The sequence below is a fragment of the Budorcas taxicolor genome, chromosome 14 (assembly GCF_023091745.1).
Source record: "Budorcas taxicolor isolate Tak-1 chromosome 14, Takin1.1, whole genome shotgun sequence".
NCBI classification, from domain to species: domain Eukaryota; kingdom Metazoa; phylum Chordata; class Mammalia; order Artiodactyla; family Bovidae; genus Budorcas; species Budorcas taxicolor.
Window position 1 is genome coordinate 56,187,059 of NC_068923.1, and position 20,608 is coordinate 56,207,666.

Below are 20,608 nucleotides of genomic sequence, written 5' to 3' on the forward strand. Positions count from 1 at the left end.
AGATCAGCAACTCCAGCAGAGAGAGCTTCTCTTTCCTAATAGTTCTAACAAAAGTTATAGAACTGAGTCTCAGTGACTGTCCTGGGTCACATGCCCAACCCAATAAGATGGTACTAAGTAAAGGAGGGGGCTTCCCTGGTAGCTCAGCTGGTAAAGAATCTGCCTGATATGCAGGAGACCTGGGTTAGATCCCTGGGTTGGGAAGATTCCCTGGAGAAGGGAATGGCTACCCACTCCAGTATTCTGGCCTGAAGAATCCCCATGAACAGAGGAGCCTGGTGGGCTACACTCCATGGGGTCGCCAAGAGTCAGACTAAGCACAGCACAGCTTTCAAGTATAGTAGACTCTTCATGTGGTCCACTGGAGAAGGGAATGGCAAGCCACTTCAGTATTCTTGCCTTGAGAACCCCATGAACAGTAGGAAAAGGCAAAATGATAGGATACCAAAAGAGGAACTCCCCAGGTCATTAGGTGCCCAATATGCTACTGGAGATCAGTGGAGAAATAACTCCAGAAAGAAGGAAGGGATGGAGCCAAAGCAAAAACAATACCCAGTTGTGGATGTGACTGGTGACAGAAGCAAGATCCGATGCTGTAAAGAGCAATATTGCATAGGAACCTGGAATGTCAAGTCCATGAATCAAGGCAAATTGGAAGTGGTCAAACAAGAGATGGCAAGGGTGAACGTTGACATTCTAGGAATCAGCAAACTAAAATGGACTGGAATGGGTGAATATAACTCAGATGACCATTACATCTACTACTGTGGGCAGGAATCCCTCGGAAGAAATGGAGTAGCCATCATGGTCAACAAAAGAGTCTGAAATGCAGTACTTGGATGCAATCTCAAAACGACAGAATGATTTCGGTTCGTCTCCAAGGCAAACCATTCAATATCACAGTTATCCAAGTCTATGCCCCAACCAGTAACGCTGAAGAAACTGAAGTTGAACGGTTTTATGAAGACCTACAAGATCTTTTAGAACTAACACCCAAAAAAGATGTCTTTTTCATTATAGGGGCCTGGAATGCAAAAGTAGGAAGTCAAGAAACACCTGGAGTAACAGGCAAATTTGGAATGAAGCAGGGCAAAGACTAATAGAGTTTTGCCAAGAAAATGCACTGGTCATAGCAAACACCCTCTTCCAACAACACAAGAGAAGACTCTACACATGGACATCACCAGATGGTCAACATCAAAATCAGATTGATTATATTCTTTGTAGCCAAAGATGGAGAAGCTCTATACAGTCAACAAAAACAAGACCAGGAGCTGACTGTGGCTCAGATCATGAACTCCTTATTACCAAATTCAGACTTAAATTGAAGAAAGTAGGGAAAACCACTAGACCATTCAGGTATGACCTAAATCAAATCCCTTATGATTATACAGTGGAAGTGAGAAATAGATTTAAGGGTCTAGATCTGATAGATAGAGTGCCTGATGAACTATGGAATGAGGTTCGTGACATTGTAAAGGAGACAGGGATCAAGACCATCCCCATGGAAAAGAATGCAAAAAAGCAAAATGGCTGTCTGGAGAGGCCTTACAAATAGCTGTGAAAAGAAGAAAAGCAAAAAGCAAAGGAGAAAAGGAAAGAGATAAGCATCTGAATGCAGAGTTCCAAAGAATAGCAAGAAGAGATAAGAAAGCCTTCTTCAGCAATCAATGCAAAGAAATAGAGGAAAACAACAGAATGGGAAAGACTGGAGATCTCTTCAAGAAAATTAGAGATACTAAGGGAACATTTCATGCAAAGATGGGCTCGATAAAGGACAGAAATTGTATGGACCTAACAGAAGCAGAAGATTTTAAGAAGAGGTGGCAAGAATACACGGAAGAACTGTACAAAAAAGATCTTCACGACCCAGATAATCATGATGATGTGATCACTCATCTAGAGCCAGACATCCTGGAATGTGAAGTCAAGTGGGCCTTAGAAAGCATCACTATGAACAAAGCTAGTGGAGGTGATGGAATTCCAGTTGAGCTGTTTCAAATCCTAAAAGATGATGCTGTGAAAGTGCTGCACTCAATATGCCAGCAAGTTTGGAAAACTCAGCAGTGGCCACAGGACTGGAAAAGGTCAGTTTTCATTCCAGTTCCAAAGAAAGGCAATGCAAAAGAATGCTCAAACTACTGCACAATTGCACTCATCTCACATGCTAGTAAAGTAATGCTCAAAATTTTCCAAGCCAGGCTTCAGCAATACGTGAACCGTGAACTCCCTGATGTTCAAGCTGGTTTTAGAAAAGGCAGAGGAACCAGAGATCAAATCGCCAACATCCGCTGGATCATGGAAAAAGCAAGAGAGTTCCAGAAAAACATCTATTTCTGCTTTATTGACTATGCCAAAGCCTTTGACTGTGTGGATTACAAGAAACTATGGAAAATCCTGAAAGAGATGGGCATACCAGACCACCTAACCTGCCTCTTGAGAAATCTGTATGCAAGTCAGGAAGCAACAGTTAGAACTGGACATGGAACAACAGACTGGTTCCAAATAGGAAAAGGAGTATGTCAAGGCTGTCTATTGTCACCCTGCTTATTTAACTTCTATGCAGAGTACATCATGAGAAACGCTGGACTGGAAGAAGCACAAGCTGGAATTAAGATTGCCGGGAGAAATATCAATAACCTCAGATATGCAGATGACACCACCCTTATGGCAGAAAGTGAAGAGGAACTAAAAAGCCTCTTAATGAAAGTGAAAGAGGAGAGTGAAAAAGTTGGCCTAAAGCTCAACATTCAGAAAACGAAGATCATGGCATCTGGTCCCATCACTTCAAGGGAAATAGATGGGGAAACAGTAGAAACAGTGTCAGACTTTATTTTGGGGGGCTTCAAAATCACTGGAGATGGTGACTGCAGCCATGAAATTAAAAGACGCTTACTCCTTGGAAGAAAAGTTATGAGCAACCTAGATAGTATATTCAAAAGCAGAGACAGTACTTTGCCGACTAAGGTCCGTCTAGTGAAGGCTATGGTTTTTCCTGTGGTCATATATGGATGTGAGAGCTGGACTGTGAAGAAGGCTGGGCGCTGAAGAATTGATGCTTTTGAACTGTGGTGTTGGAGAAGACTCTTGAGAGTCTCTTGGACTGCAAGGAGATCCAACCAGTCCATTCTGAAGGAGATCAACCCTGGGATTTCTTTGGAAGGAATGATGCTAAAGCTGAAACTCCAGTACTTTGGCCACCTCATGCGAAGAGTTGACTCATTGGAAAAGACTCTGATCCTGGGAGAGATTGGGGGCAGGAGGAGAAGGGGACGACCGAGGATGAGATGGCTGGATGGCATCACGGACTCGATTTACATGAGTCTGAGTGAACTCCGGGAGATGGTGATGGACAGGGAGGCCTGGCGTGCTGCGATTCATGGGGTCACAAAGAGTCAGACACGACTGAGAGACTGAACTGAACTGAAGTAAAGGAGGACAGAGGGAAATGATCATTCTGTGGTGAAAAGTGCTCTTCATATGATGTGGTCAGAAAAGGCCTCTTGAATGTAAGAACATTTGAAAGGAAGCATGAAGGGAGTGAGGGAGAACATTTGAAAAAAGGCAGGAAGGTAAGGAGTCAGCCACATGACTCTTCTCTGGGGCAGAATTTCAAGTAAAGAGAATAGTAAGTGCAAAGGTCCTGAGGTAGCAATCTGCTAGGACTGTTCTGGAAATAACACAGAGGACAGAATGGCAGAGCAGAAGGAGCAGGGGGAGATGGTAGGAATTGAGGTCAGAAGGCAGCATTTTTGAAGACTGACTTCAAATGAAAAAGGAGGTCATTAGAAAGATAAAAACCAGTTCATTCCTTGTGAATCACAGCATTTTTACAGAGAAATGCCTACTTTAAAAACCTGAGTGACTAGAAAAATGCTTTTAGATAAATAGAGAAGACATGAAAGCATTCTCGATGTGAAGAAGGGCTCCCAGAGGTGAGATTGCAGGAAGTCTGTTTTCAGGGCCATGGGTAGACCTAGCAGTTTGAGCTAGTGGACTTGGGTAAGGAGTTGGAGAGCAGAAAGGTGAGATTGTGGAGGGCCTTGAATGCCAAGTTAGGTGCTCAAACTCCACTTTATCTGAGAAATGAGGAGTCACTGACAGCTTTCCAAAGTACACAGATGTCCAACCTAGCTAGTGACCAGCAACATTTGTTTCACCCTAGTTCATTTCCTTTCCTACAAGCTAAAAGTTTGTAAAGATTCTGCCCGCCGAACAGGACATTTAAATAGGTATTAAACAATTCCTTTTGTCATGGTTGTGATCAATGCAATCTATCAGTTCAGTTTGGTCACTCGGTCATGTCTGACTCTTTGCGACCCCATGAACTGCAGCACACCAGTCTTCCCTGTCTATCATCAGTTCCCAGAGCTTGCTCAAACTCATGTCCATTGAGTCAGTGATGACATCCAACCATCTCATTCTCTTTTGTCCCCTTCTCCTCCTGCCTTCAATCTATAACCACCAATTAATACTACTGAATATCATAAAATAAGCATTAACTCACTACACTGACATAATTCTACCTCAAAGTAAATATAGACACAAAGGTGAAATATGATTTTCGATATGGCCTTTAAAACAAAAAGGCTATGAGACCTCTCCCCCTCCATTGGGCTTCCTTGGTGGGTCTCCTGCACTGCAGGCAGATTCTTTACTGTCTGAGCCACCAAGGTCCCCTACCCACTCCAATAATCTTGCCTGGAGAATCCCATGGACAAAGGACCCTGGCAAGTTATAGTCCATGGGGTCACAAAGAGTTGGACACGACTGACCTATTAACATTGGTACTCATTGCTACTCCCCCTCCACTGGTACTCTTGAAAGATTTGCTCCTGGCACCTGAGTCAAGGGATCACATCTGGGAAGCAATGACCTAGGCTGTGCTGCTGGAGACTGCTGGATTTAGAGCTGGAGGGCTGCCTCTGGGGCATCTCCCTGTGGGCTCAAATTCACTTTGTGTTCAATGCTTTGGCGGTTTCCCCAGCTCCTCACTCCATCTGTTGATATGGCAGCACTGCCCATCTGGTCACTACATTAAACGCTCCTCCCATCAGGTCCCTCTGAACCAGAATTAATGCTCCACTGGTGATCTGATAGAAGATCATTATAAAAGAAAGAAGTCTTTTTCCTGATTTTCTCTTCCTTCTTGGATCATCTCTGAGAATCAGTATTCATCCCCATCAAACCACATTACCTCATGAAGCCAACATAAAGGTCATTATTTGAAGGTAAATATTCCATCCAGCAGCTTACCCACATGGATGAAATGATATGAACACCTCAGTCACCTATCCGTCCATCCATTTATTTATTTACACAGCAAACATTTATTTAGTGAGAGGCAACAGAGCTAAGTCAACCCTATGTCCCAGTTGGCCCAGGGCAACTCCAGCTTATTCCTGCTGTGTAGATATCAGTATTGTCTCAGTTGAGTATCAGGATCTCAGATTAGACAGTAAATTATATGATTATTGTAAGCCAAGCATAGTGTTTAAGAATATCTTTTAAAACATCATGGTTAAGAGCACATGGTTAAGAGAATGCCTTTGATCAAAGCCTGGTTTCACCACCTAATGGTTGTGTGACCTTGGGGAAGTCACTAATCTCTGCTTTATTTTGTCCATCTGTAAAACGAGACTGACAATAGGACCTACCTCCTGGAGTTACTGTGTGATTTAGAAGAGTTACTCTACATAAAGGCATATCACAAGCACTGTGAAAGTGTGAGCTACTTTCATGTAAAAACATATCTCATTCCCAGCCTCACAAGGATGACAATCTAGTAAACTCATGATTTTATAAATTTTCTCATTAACACAGATATTGAAATGTTACATACATTTCGTGACTATTTTTAAACATTATAAAATACCAGTTATCAAACTATAAGAACAGTTTGATAGGTAACATATTATATATAAATAGTTCAGCCTAACTAAAAGTAGCTTGAAAAAGATGGATATTATGAAAAAATGATGGGAATTTAAGGAATTGGATGGCATTGATAAATCCCATGACAACATAGATTAACTTACAAAGAATGCTAGTCAACCACTCCAGTAAACTATAACTGGCACACTGACCATATCGGCACTATCAACTCCAAACTCACTGAACCTCTGAAAGAAAGTCGTGTTGCTTATTCGTAATAATATGGCCTCAAAGTGGTCATTTGTCACCAAATCTTACCTCTTCTGTCTGTGGGTATCTCATATTGCAGACAGCAATTCAAGTTGAAGTCAGAAAAAGAGGGGTGCTTTGAATAACAATGGATTGTGACTCACAATGGATTGTGAGTCAAAGTGTTAGCTTATTCACAATTCAACATTCAGGAAGCATTCTGCTCCTTAGAGAACATAACACGTGCCCTACAGACTCTTCATGCATATTATCTCCTCCATGTACAGTGCCCCCCTCCCCACCTTCTGCGATTCTTTTCCTGGGAGTTAACCACAGTGAGTGCATTACAGAGTCTGGCAAAGGGCTCATTCTAAAGGTCTTTGGATTTTAATCATTTTAAATTTTGTCATAAACATTTGACTCTTCTACGCAAATTGAATAGTAAACCCTCTTGTTTTACATAATTATATTCAATCATCATATTTAACGAGGCTTTATCTGTGACTTTAGCTGGGTTAATACTGTTTTTTCATTGTTTATAGGAAAGCAAATAATTAGATACACATCCTCTAACCTACTACCACAAAAGCACTTAAGAATTAGGAGATCTAATATCTGATTAATGGTTCTAGAAGGCAAGGAATAGTAATATAGCCAAATGATACAAGGGGACAGGAACATAACAAGTTAGAAATATGTTTACTTCAGAGCATGTAGAGAGACACTAGCACTCTCTAAACTATAGTCTTAAATCTCCTCTGTGTACACAAAGTAAAATGAATTTTATTACACCACTTAACTCAAATTTATCTTCCATTTCATTTATATAGTAATTAAATGCTTATACTCAGTAATATAAGAAATGGTAATGAAACTCTTTGGAAAATTATATAGTTAAAGTGTTCCTAAATGTACAATAACTCTGCTCACTATCTCATTATTTTTCCCTTCACATACCTCTCTTGTAATTATTCCAGTGGTACCGAGTTCAGTGTGAGGAAGTTTATGCCTTGAATAGGCCGTTCATCATTAATGAGCCTCCACTATTACAATAGCAATATGGAGACCATCCGTCCCTTCATCTCCCAGAACATCATGCTGGATGTCTTAGTTCTATAAATACTTTGCCTTGACATTTGCATTATACCAGCTGATCATTATCATGCCCTCATTTTCTGTTTCCAAATTTTTGTGACCTTCAACATTAGGTACGTGCTATTCAGAAATGTTTCTCCAGGGTCAGATCTTTTTCCCTCAAGCAATTTGTTTTTAACAACTTTCAACACATCGCGCTTCTCCAGCTTCCCCATCAGGCAATCAAGATTCCTTTCTGCTAATGTGCTCAAGTGAGAAATAAGACAAGAATACCCACTCAACCAGGGCTTCCCAGGGGCACCAGTGGTAAAGAGCCCACCTGCCAATGCAAGAGACATGAGACGTGGGTTCAGCCCCTGGGTTGGGAAGATGGGTCGCCATTCCTCATGGAGGAGGGAATGGCAACCCATTCCAGTATTCTTGCCTAGTGAATCCCCATGGACAGAGGAGCCTGGTAGGCTCTAGTCCACAGGGTTGCAGAGTCGGACATGACTGAAGCAACTGAGCACGCACACACACACACTCAACCGTGTAGCAAAATCTTCACTTCTACTGAAATTAAGGAAAGTGTTCCCACTTTTGGGTACTTGATCCTCACACTCATTCATGTCATGTTTTAGGGCAGTTCTCTGAACCAAATGCTTATTTGCTCCTTGATAGAAATATTAGAATCAGAACCAGCAAGGCTGTGACTGAGAGAGAAAGCTATATTCATGAGAGATGCAGTTTATCCCCAGGAGTAAAGTTAGAGAAGTTATTCCAAATGCCGGACTTTGTAAGGAAGAATTATGACTTTCTGCAGCAATGCAGTTCCAGAAATCTTAGAAACTGAGCTTGAGGCCCTCAGGTCTGTTAGTTCCATGAAAGAATTTAAGAGTTGAGTGTTTATGAGGAAAGATCAAAATGGGGAGGAAGACATTTGCTCAGTGAGGAATTCTCTCCATAATCATCTCATCCTATATTTGAAACATATATAATTATGAGGTCCTACGAACACCTCAGTGGAGGCAATGATGGCTATAACAAGAGAGCGGGCCTGAAGGGCTGCCTGGCCCAGCTTGGCAGGCCTACTTCATTTAGCAGCGGCCTCACGTGAGAACGCTCTATTCTACCTTCTGTTTCTGTTTCACCCCATTAATTGAACTGGAGAAATGCACTTGACACCTAGGCTGGGTAATCTCATTTAGCCCCAAGACTGCAAAAGTACTAACGCTGTTAATTGAGGCATTTCAAACTAAGCCAAATGCCGCACTCCGCTCAGGGCAATAAGCCTCCCTCCATTACTGTTCATGGGCCCCGTGGGAAAGTGTGTTCACACAGACCAAATGTGTCCCATTCCGGCAACAGAGTTGAAAAGGAATGTGTTGCTCTATTACCCTTTTAATGCCAAAGCCTTCTCTTCTCCATCCTATTCCCCTGCTGTCTCCTGGCTGCTTTCTACTCTTTCATAAAAGAAAATTAAAAGTGCAATTGTAAACTTCAACCTACAATGCAATTTCACAAAGTTCCAAATTTTAAGCATCTGAAATTTAAAAATGATGCAATTGCCTCTTGAAAACTATTAAAACCAGAAATTACACAACTGCCTCTTGATAACTGTCCGTGGTAACTCTCTCCATGAGAAATGGATGCAAAAAGTCCAGGTAGATCCTCTGGGCAGCGCTGGAAGCTCTGATCTATGGGAGGAGGTGGAGGGGAAAAGGACTTACTAACTCACTGAACAGAAGGTTCACATATCTACTGCCTTCAGCAGCCTTGGCTGATGGACTTTGTTGTCAGAGGAATACAATCTAAAAGCACTGCTGTAGTGGATTTTGAAGAGTTAAGCTTTGTTTTGCTTTATTTTGATTGATTGGGTTTTCTTTGATTTCCTGAAGCTGCCACATGGTTTTCTGCCCAATACAAGAGAAATGTAAGGCCCTAAACAAAGGCAATGGCACCCCACTCCAGTACTCTTGCCTGGAAAATCCCATGGACGGAGGAGCCTGGTAGGCTGCCGTCTATGGGATCACACAGTCGGACACGACTGAAGCGACGTAGCAGCAAACTTATCTCTCATTCTCGGATACATTGCATCCGAGTTTTGTGATAAGCCAGACTACAAGGTTTTCTGGACTGGAGGTTATATAGATTGAATGAACGTTCTGAAATGAAAAATCCAAGTCATTTCCTCTTACTTTTTTGTGGTGCTTCCTTAACTGTGACAGTTCCTATCAACACAGCCCCATTCAGTGCACTGCAGACAAGGAGTTGGGGAAGTCAAAATAAACTGGCACCAGGAGGACACCTGACTCCACTAACTGGTGATAACTAAAGGAATTTGGACAAATATCCTGAACATGTGAGATAACCAAGATTCTACATTTGAGTTTAGTTGTAGCAGGAAGTTCAGTTGCCATCAGCTCCAGTTACAAGTGTGTTTTGAGTTTTATTTTCAATAATAATGGCTGCCATTTGCTCAGCACTCACTTACTCAATATGAGACACTGTGCTGAATACTTTGCAAACATTATTTCATTTGATGCTGGCAAAGAGTCCTATGAAATAGGTACTATCTTTACCAATATGCAAAAAAAATAATATAATAAATAATATAAAATAAAATAATATAATAAAACAATATAAAATATAATAAAATAATAATCCCATGAAGACTTTTCTCAGGGAGAAACTTGAAACACACACGTTTAGCCAGTTTCCCTTGCCCTGTGTCAATTCTGTAATCCTGGTAGCAAGACATAAGCAAAATCAATGCAGGATGTTTTACCAATAGTCCCACCTAGAGTCAGGAGGATGAATAAACTAGAAAATATTTTTTGTTTCTTCCAGAAGAGTTCCATTAGATCTTGAATTTCTATTAATATTTTTATCATTTTTCATATTAGATTTTTACAAGCTGTAACAAAGCAAGAATGAAATTGGGTCTACTGAAGATGTCAGTGAAACTACTATGGGGTTAAAACAAAAAGTGCGGCTAGTCCCCAAAACTGTCTGTTTAATGTCCAGTGAGTCACTAGACATACTCCTGGTAAATGTCAAAATAAACACATCCGCAAAGACTCTTAAGGTTATATGATTTTACTATTCCTGTAGAATTTTATCTGAAGAGAAGTTTCTTCCCCTCTCAGACTTCATATCTTTAATACATCAAGAGCTCTCCAGTAAGGTCCCACAACCACTCCCATCAACTGAAATGTCTATTAATGTTTTTAATGGTAATCAATATTTAGCCCAGGGAATATTTTTTAATCTACTGTTGTTTAGATATTCACATTTACAATTACTCCTATGAAAGTTCACTTCAGAGGACCAATTGATCCCAAGGAATAATCCCAGAATGATGGATGTGTAATAATTTAGTCTTAAACCTGAATAGTTCAGTCTTGGGTAAGGCTTCTCTCAGCTGCTTGATTGTGGAGGAAAAGATGAATGTGGAAAGATGTTAAGGTATCCAGGGTAACCAACGCAGGACTGAAACACAGGCCTGACACCAAAGCCCATGCCAGTGTGTTTTTCAGAAAGTAGTCTGAACTGCCTGCATTACAATCACAGGGGATGCTTATCAAAAATACAGATTCCTGGGTCTCACCAAGGAACCATAGAGTTAGAATCTCGAGGTGGATACTAGGCCTCTGCATATTTACCAAGCACCCCTGTGATTCTTAACATACAGAACCATTCAGCTTCCTGATGCTGCGGGAGAATTACAGTGCACAGAATGTGGGGGCTGTGCAGGAAGGGGACAGGGCTCTGATGATTCTTCTGTAATCCCTGAGCAATCTCAGGGTTTCAAAGATGACCCATGTGGCTTTGGCATGTTCAAGACGGGTCCATAAAAGGACTTTCTGTTGTCTGTGGCCACATGGCCATGAAGTTTGCAGTATTCACAAGTCTCCAAAGACAGTTTGGTGCAAGGGAAGAGAGGGTGGAGGCAGGCATGGAATAAAACAAGAAAGTGAATTTGAACAATTTTACCAGGGAAAGTTGAAAGGCTCGTTGCAGGGTGGAGCCTACAGCTGATCGAAACAATGAGGCAGGGAAAAGACGGGAACTTGCCCCAGTCCTCAGCTAGTTTCCACAGGCTTCCATGGATGTTGTCATCCACTGATTGATTACAGCATTCCCTGTTGCATAAACGCTTAGCAGCAACTCATTAAAACAAGAACAAGAACTCTTCCAGCAGGGTTAAATGCTTCTTTAAAAGTCTGTCCAAAAGACTCACAGCTGAAAATTCAGCTCACCACTATTCCCAACTCACTGATTCTATAGAAAACTCAAAGTTGTGAAGATGATAAGGGAATTGACAATGATGCTCAAGGCTAGAAGCACTATTCATTTGAAAAGAATGCTCTTTTGAATCAGTGGACCGTTGTTCAGCCAGGTTTGTGTCTGGGTGATTCTGAGATGGCTGTGTCTCTCTTCCTCAGTCTCAGGAGGCTCAGGTGCTGAAACAGCTGGCGGAGAAGCGGGAACACGAGCGAGAGGTCCTCCAGAAGGCTCTGGAGGAGAACAACAACTTCAGCAAGATGGCAGAGGAGAAGCTGATCCTGAAGATGGAACAAATCAAGGAGAACCGTGAGGCGAATCTAGCTGCTATTATTGAACGTCTGCAGGAAAAGGTAATCGTAACAGAGAACCGAGCAGGTGCACATTCATTTGCAACACACAGCGAGTGAATTCTCAAATACCCGGCCTCAGAGACTTAAACTCTGCTGCAGATGCGGAAGGCACCTAAACCCATGGGCAGTGCCTGTCGCTCTGCAAGGTGATTGAGGCATATAAGTGTGACTTACAACCAGAATTCTCTCAGGGTTTCCAGTACTGAATAGATGAGGCTGGTTCCTGCTTTTCAAATGTATGTGAGGCTTCAGTACAAATCTTAGAAGCTCACCTACTGGAAAAATATTAACTTGGAAATGTTAACTATTTTATATAAGCAATAGTACATATCAATAATATAATGAACATTTTTAAAATAATATTATTATAAAACAATAATATAAAATAATATATTTAATATTTAGTCTAATGTTTAATTAATATATAATATTAAATATGTAACTCATTGTTGAAATATATTTGGACATGTTTCCATAGGTTTGGAAAAATATATTTGTCAAAAGAGGACAGAATATTTATGAACAGTGGAAAGCCCTTGTAAGAAAATCTACATGGAAAACTGGGCTTTCCTTGTGGCTCAGTTGGTAAAGAATCTGCTTGCAATGTGGAGACCTGGGTTCAATCCCTGGGTTGGGAAGAGCCCCTGGAGAAGGGAAAGGCTACCCACTCCAGTATTCTGGCCTTGAGAATTCCATGAAATGTATAGTCCAGAATTGGCAGTTAGGATTGGCAATTAATTAGACCTCTAATCTCAAGTGCAAGATTTATATCACTCCACGGCAATCCAGGAGCATTACTGTTTTATTTAAATTACACACACTCGAACACACAGCACATCCTTCTTGATTTCAATTGTAAAAGAGGTCATAAAATTTGCATATTTAACTAGTATTTCCAGAAGTGTTGGTTTTTAATGGGCAATTTATTTTTCTCTGCATATTTATCTTCACCCACCCACCCCCTTCCACCAGCTCCTTTTTCTGCCTTACCACTCTCATCCAAAATCAGGCTCCTCCATACAGACAAACATACATTCATATGTATATGCCTGAATACATACAGTTTGTCCTATAAATATTCGGCCCATGGAATTCTTAATATTCTTCACATCAAGCTGCAGAATCTCCATGGGTGGGACTCAGGCACCCATATTTTTTGTCACTTTCCAGATAATTCCAGTACGCAGCCAGGTCTGAGAACTAGTGGTTTGTAGTCTGTTCTGATACAAATCTCAGCTGACAGCATTCTATCTTGTGCTGAATTATGCAGCTCACATCATATGTAAGACCACATTTTCCCTTATTCCACAGCTAGTGACACTTTTCAAATCTTACAGAACCTCTGACCAGTGACAGCCAAGATCTGTTATCTTTCCAGTAAAGTGGAGATACTCCTTAGAGAATACCAACTTTACTTCCATTTGATGTATTTTAAATACACTGTTTTTTGTTTGCATATGGTTTATGTGTTTGTATATACTAAAACTAATTTCTTTTTTCCTAAAATAAGAAAAAGTAAATTTTTTATTATGGCCAATATCTAGACTCTTGTCTGAACGAAATTACTACAGTGAAGTTAGAACTTAAAAAAAAAAAAGGAGTCAATAATAACACTGAGAGTGTATGAAACTGCCGCTATAACATAAGCTCTTCTGGAATCTCCCACATCAAAAGATGATCATTACTGAAATGGTACCTCTTAGTAAGTTGTCATGAGGTGACCACACTAAGTACCTTTTATACATTTTAATTGCCCACCGTTTTGACAGTCTTCCCTGGCCCTACCAATTAGCCAAGAGATGTGATAAAATTCCACATGAGGGTTTGCAACAATCTGCCTACCACCCACCACTCCGGTATTCTTGCTTGGAGAATCCCAGGGACAGAGGAGCCTAGTGGGCTGCTGTCTATGGGGTCACACAGAGTCGGACACCACTGAAGCGACTTAACAGCAGCAGCCTACCACCCAGCCCTCAGCTCCCCTCCTCCTTAGTGAAGTGAACTGAGTATTTGAACAGAGCCTGTCCCTCAATGGTGGCTACAATGGTGTCCTCCGTGTCATTCACTCATGAATTCCCACAAACCTCTAGGAGTCCCAGCCATATTAGCTCAAAGCCTTTATGCTCGTGTTAGTTGCTCAGTCGTGCCCGACTCTTTGCAAATCCATGGACTGTAGCCCGCCAGGCTCCTCTGTCCGTGGAATTTTCCAGGCAAGAATACTGGAGTGGGTTTCCATTTCCTTCTCCAGGTGATCTTCCTGAGCCAGGGACCCAACTCATGTCTCTTGCATCTCCTGCATTGGCAGGAGGATTCTTTACCACTAGGGAAGCCCCTCAAAGCCTTTAGCTGAAAGCCTAAACCAAAAGCAATTCCAGTTGCACTTTGGAACCTCCTGACGAGCTCTTTTAAATGAGAGCTTCTAATGTAACCATCTGGGGCAGAACCCAGAGATCAGCATTATTTTCAAAGCTTACCAGGAGACACTGGTTGGACATGAGCAACTCAATGGACATGAGCAAACTCCGGGAGATAGTGAAAGACATGTCTGCAAAGAGTCTGACATGACTTGGCGTCTGAACAAGAAACAACAACAAAGTAGACACTTGTATTGGCCAGAATTAAGAAACTCTGAGTTAAAGGCTTCTTAAATGTTTTATTTTGTTGTCATAAGTTATCTTGAAATCTTTTCATCTTTGTTCCATGAAAGTGTTCTTTCTTCCTCCAAAGAATAATGTTACACTCTTTTATATATATATTACTATTTGCTTATTGAATAAATGAGCAGCTATAAAAATATAAAAGCACCAACATGTAAGTAATATGTAGGGAAATATTGTGTCTATATGGTTCACCATTGAACACACAGCACCTAGAATGTAGCTTGACACAGAGGAAGAACTCCACAAATGTTTTTGAATACATACATACATACACATCAATGCATACATACATAATTTAGCTCATGGTCCTTCTTCTCTCTCTGTTCTTTTCCAAGGATTCCTCCTGCCTTCCACAATTTCTACTATCTCCTGTATGAGAACTTACCCTCATGATTATTAATCATTAGCTTAAGAATTATTAATGATAATAAATGTAGTTGTAATGATGCTGCATTTACCAAATACATATTATGACACATATTAGCTTCATGCTCAGTACAGTTTTGAATGTTACTCTCTCTCTAAAATTTCCATTTCTCTTTCCTTAGCACATCTTAACACTCCCACTTATACAGAAGTGACAAGGGTGTGGACAAAAAGATACCTGTGCCACAAAGACCTACAGTAGGCTGATATGTTTTTGTCACTCAAATTGATATAAACAGTCATGCCCAGGACACAATAATGTAACCTGGGGATTATGACAAACACTGAGGTGACATTGAAAATGTTCTTATTCTTTGAATTTCTATTTCTAAGAAAGAGGGGGAGGGGGAACACCATGCAGAAAGGATAAGAGATTCTTTCTCCCTCACCCACCACTTCTTTCTTCCCCTCATGCCCTAGACTATATCCCTCAGAAAGCTCACCATTTGACACATTAGGCACCATGAGTAGTAGCAGCTTTGTTATCAAACCCAACCAGGAACTGGAGTGAATAGTTAATCATGAAAAATCAGTTAAGGCAGATCGAATCATTTTAACAATACATATATTCATTAAGACTTCCCCGATGGCTCAGAGGTAAAGAATCTGCCTGCAATGCAGGAGATGTGGGTTCAAGCCATGGGTCTGGAAGATCCCCTGGAAAGGAAATAGCAACACACTCCAGTATTCTTGCCTGGGAAATCCCATGGACAGAGAAGCCTGGCAGGCTACAGTCCATGAGGCTGCAAAAGAGTTGGACATGACTTAGCAACTAAACAACACAACGTAGATGATAGCTAGATTTAGGAGACAGGATAAGGCTCATGGAGGGAATGGGGACTACTAACTAACAGGTCATTTAAGAGGATTTCTACTGAATCTTGTTGAATTCTTCTCTTAATCCAATTTGTAAGACATCTTCATGGTTTCAAAATTTTACTGTCATTCACTAGCCAATGCCAAGACCTCCCAGCCTGAAACTTTGTAACAAATACTGAAGGAGTTTTAGGTGTTTAGAAGTGAAAGAAAAAAAAAAAGAAAAGAAAACAGACTTCCTTGACAACTACTATACCTTATTCAACCACAAAGTATAGAAATGAGACACTGTTTCAATGTAATTGATACTTTTGCCTCTAACAATGGATGAAAGGTCAAGTGAAAGCATTATAGTTACTATTTTAGTGATAATGGTGTTACTAATATGACTTAATTTTAAAAGATAAAAAGTTTTTTAAGAGAGTAAGATTCTGTGATTCTTTATCTCAGAGATAATTTTGATAACATATAACTGTTTAGGTAGAGATTTCAACCATTATCAATTTCCATTTATTGTAACCTTTCATCCTTCTCATCTGATATTTGGGTTTTGGGGGCATTTTTTGTCATTCTGACTCATGAGTGACATCTGTGTAACTATTTCCTATGGAATATGTCTGATAAATGAATCATAAAAGGAAAAAGAGGATTAAAACTAACAGTCATTGATTTCTCATTGATTAAAACTAACAAGCCAGGTATTTGGCACATACTATGGAACTTAATTCCAGAAGGAAATACTATAATCATCCCCATTTCACATCTAAAGAGCCCAGTACATAGAGAAATCAAGCCATTTGGTCAAGATCATAAAGCTAAGGACATCAGAGTCTGAACAAGTCTCTCTGACTCTGAACGTTTATGCTAAGTTAAAACTGTAACTTGGGCCAACTCTGCACAGTAAGCAGACTGGATTGAATTTGGCAATAAGGAGTTCATGATCTGAGCCACAGTCAGCTCCTGGTCTTGTTTTTGCTGACAGTATAGAGTTTCTCCATCTTTGGCTACAAAAAATATAATCAGTCTGATTTCAGTATTGTACATCTGGTGATGTTCATGTGTAGAGTTATCTCGTGTGCTTTTGGAAGGGGGTGTTTGCTATAACCAGTGCATTCTCATGGCAAAACTCTGTTGGCCTTTGCCCTACTTCATTTTGTACTCCAAAACCAAACTTGCCTGTTACTCCAGGTATCTCTTGACTTCCTACTTTGGCATTCCAGTCGTCTTGAGGATGTTAGTTCTAGAAGGTCTTGTAGCCAATTACAAGACAAATGTTATAGACAACATTTTGCTGATTGAAAAAACAGACTATGCTGAAAATGACAGGCCCACTCCATATCTCCGTTTGATTCTCCCACATTTTTATATGGAATTGCATTACAATTTTAAGTATATATTTGATGATTTGAACATAAAATTTTCAAATAATAGATTTACTAAAATACGTGAAAATAAACAATATTTTTCCTAGGAGCACAGAATTTAAATTTCCTGTTTTTCTTTTTTCTTCAGTTCACAGATTATATTTGTTCTCTCCTATGTCAAAATCTATTTCTTTACAACTAATTTTTTAAGTTGAGTAAGAAGTGTCCTCCAAAGTAGCCTAATAATATTAATTATAATCTTTCCTGTTATACTGTAAATTTGGGTTTATATGAATCTTTAGACTTGAGGCTGGTTTTTTTCTTAGCATAGTGATGGTCTGGGCTTTTTCTCAATTTTCGTCAGAACTGAGCTCTTACTAATTAGTTTCTTCCTGCACGAGAAAAAGATTTCACAGCATCTTGTTCCTCATCAGAGCAGAATAAAAAGAAGGAAGAATCAGCTGCATCCATTGCTAATTCCCCCATGACATTTCCAGACAGGACATGATTTCTCTATACATGCCTTTTTCCCCTTCTCTTCATGGCTTTTGAATGCAGACGAAAAGCTCATTTAAACCAATTACATAAAATTGCTTTTAAACTCTTTCTCTAGAATCAACTTGCTGCTTTGTGTAATTCTGTATTTTTGAAGGAAGTGTATGGCTATATATATTTGCCTATTTCTCCAAGAACCTACATTTGTAAAGACACATTTTTTTCCACACAACTATAAAATTTTCTCTGCTTGCTCACACTAAGATTCCATAGCAGTGGTTGAGGGGTGGGGTTGGCTGCAGAGCCAGGCTCTCTGAGTTTAAGTCTCAGCTCTGCTACTTGTTGGTTATGTGATCTTGGGCAAATGACTTAGTCTTTTTGTGCCTCAATTTCTTCATCTGTAAAATGGGAACCATAATAGAGTCTCCATCACAGGACTGTTGTGACGATCAAGGGAATTAATACAGGTAAAATCTGTACTTATGCAGAACTGGTACATGTTAAGTGACTAGTAAATGCTTAGTGTTATAAAGAACCTACAAGCAAAGACTTCTTGAGATCAATAGAGCTTAATGATAAGATTTACTTTATGGCTGGTCAAGGTCATTGCCTCTAAACTAAAGGAATTTGTGGAGCTACAAGAAATTTCTGGAGCTACAGGGGGGAAATAGCAATATAAATAATATTCTAAGTAGAAAATAAATAATAATAATAATTATCATTTTCAATTTTAATTTAATAAACATTTAGCTCCTATAATAGGCAAGGGGCTAAATTAAAATTGAAAAATACTAATTATTATTATGAACATTTATTTTTCTATTTAGAATATTAGTTATACTTACCAATACTTACTTAGCCCCTTTAATGGACAAGGGGCTTCCCAAGTGGCTCAGTGGTAAAGAATCCCCCTGCCAATGCAGGAGATGTGGGTTCAATCCCTGTTTCAAGAAGATTCCATGGAGAAGGAAATGGCAATGCACTCCAATCTTCTTGCCTGGAAAATCTCATGGACAGAGGAGCCTGGTGGGCTACAGTCCACAAGGTCCCAAAAGAATCAGACATAACTTAGAAAATAAACAATAATGGGCAAAACCATGTGCTCAGAAGAACAATGTACTAAAAATAGCATTCCACATTGTCTATCAACTCCCTCCTCCGAAAGATTAGTTCCTAAGTCAAGTTTAGTACCTCAGTTTCTCATGTAAACAAACATTCACTGATCATATACTATATGCAAAACACTCTTCTGGGCCCTGCAGATGGAACAAAAGTGAAAAAATACAGCCCTGGCCCACAGGGAACTTCTAAATAAGCACCTGTCAAAGAGAGCAGATGAAACAGGAGCAGCAATGCCCAAAGTACAGGTTAGAATAAAATGGCTGCCCCGTGAAAGAGATTTATGCACATCCACAAGGGGAAAGTGAGACAGTTTTCAGTCTCATAAAAATCTTCATGAAGAAAGAGACAACCACTACAAGGATTTAAAGAGTCTTCTCCTGACGGATGGAGATGAAAGACTAGGAATCTCAACAATTGAATATCTCATTACAATTCCATTAAACCAAGAAATCAAGTAGGTGTAGGAAAAGGGTAGAGGGTAAGATTGGAGAGGTCATTTGGACGGCTCAAGTTTTGAAAGACTTTGTTTGATTAAGGAGTTAAGAATTTAGGAAGCATACATAGGGTCTTCTTCCTACAACTCATCCTCCCAAAGTGTCCATTGGCAATTATAAATCCCTTAAAGTGTTAGAGAAAAGGAAAAAGACCATCCAAAATCATAGAGAAAACAGTGTGCTATTTATTGCTATTCTGATGATTTATACAGTAGTCCTAATTGTCAAAATTCTCTTAACCATATGATCGTTTTGTCGTCATTTTAATCAAATACAGTGGCAATTTTTTTAAGACAGATGAGACTGTATGGTATTTTATTATTGTTCTCTAGATTTAGACAGTAGTCCTGAGAGTCAAAATTCTCTCAATCAAAAAAGAAAAAAAAAAAGAAAATTGTCTTAATCATGTGATCTTTTGGTCACTATTTTAATCAAATACAAGGATAGTTTTTTTTATAGACACTATTAGTCTTCCATGGTCTTCTGTGACATGACGCTTATTGGTTGCCATGTTTTACTTTCTTGCGACATGAGAACGTTGTCTCCTAAAGGTAGATGCTAAATGGGAAGGAGATGGGGGTGGTGGCGGAGGAGCTACTTTCTGTCAAGTGCGTTTATGTAAATTAGTGGGCGGGCTCTCCTGCTTCTCTGTGGACCCGGCGAGGCCCGTGATGTCTATTCTCAAATCTCGTGTTTTTCAGGAGAGGCATGCGGCGGAGGTGCGCAGGAACAAGGAGCTGCAGGTCGAACTGTCTGGCTGAAGCGACGGAGGGTATGGCACGCCCCACCATTAGTAAATCCCCCTGCCTATATTATAATGGATCATGCGATATCAGTATGGGAAATGTATGACATGGTTTAAAAAAGAACTCATTATAAAAAACAAAAAACAGAATCAAAAATAAAAAAAAAAAATCAATGCGGTCTCTTTGCAGAATGTTTTGCTTGATGTTTAAAAAATACCTTGGATCTTATTTTGTAAATACTTACATTTTTGTTAAAAAATACAAGTATTGCATTATGCAAGTTATTTCATAATCGTACATGCCCTGTAACAGGCTTTCGATGTTGTGTCTTTCCACTCAAATGAATTTGCTAGGTCTGTTCTTTTGGAAGCTCCCCACGTCTGACTCCATTCCCTGCCCTTTACATTCCAACAGAAAAATGAGGTCAGGAGACAGTCTTTGGTGCTAGAAACCCACCATTGCCTAATGACCTAGACAGCTTTGGACTTGACTGAGGCCATACTTAGATCACTGGTATTATAACTCCACACAAACCACCACATTTGTTCGCTCATAATCTACTAACTGCCTAGAAACTACAAAACCAGGCTAAGTAACACCACCACTCGTAGCAATTACTTCTGCTTCTACTGGATTATGTGCTACAAA

At 40.0% G+C, this 20,608-nt stretch overlaps 1 protein-coding gene across 1 annotated transcript in view; it reads left to right on the forward strand.

The window, feature by feature from the left end:
- STMN2 (stathmin 2) overlaps positions 1-20,085 on the forward strand; it is a 57,479-nt gene extending 37,394 nt beyond the window's left edge. The window contains exons 4-5 of the mRNA XM_052651819.1: positions 11,646-11,837; positions 19,916-20,085. Of these exons, the coding sequence (XP_052507779.1) occupies positions 11,646-11,837; positions 19,916-19,975 (252 nt within the window). The 3' untranslated portion in view covers positions 19,976-20,085. The remainder of the gene's footprint in view (positions 1-11,645; positions 11,838-19,915) is intronic.
- The last annotated feature ends 523 nt before the right edge of the window (positions 20,086-20,608 follow it).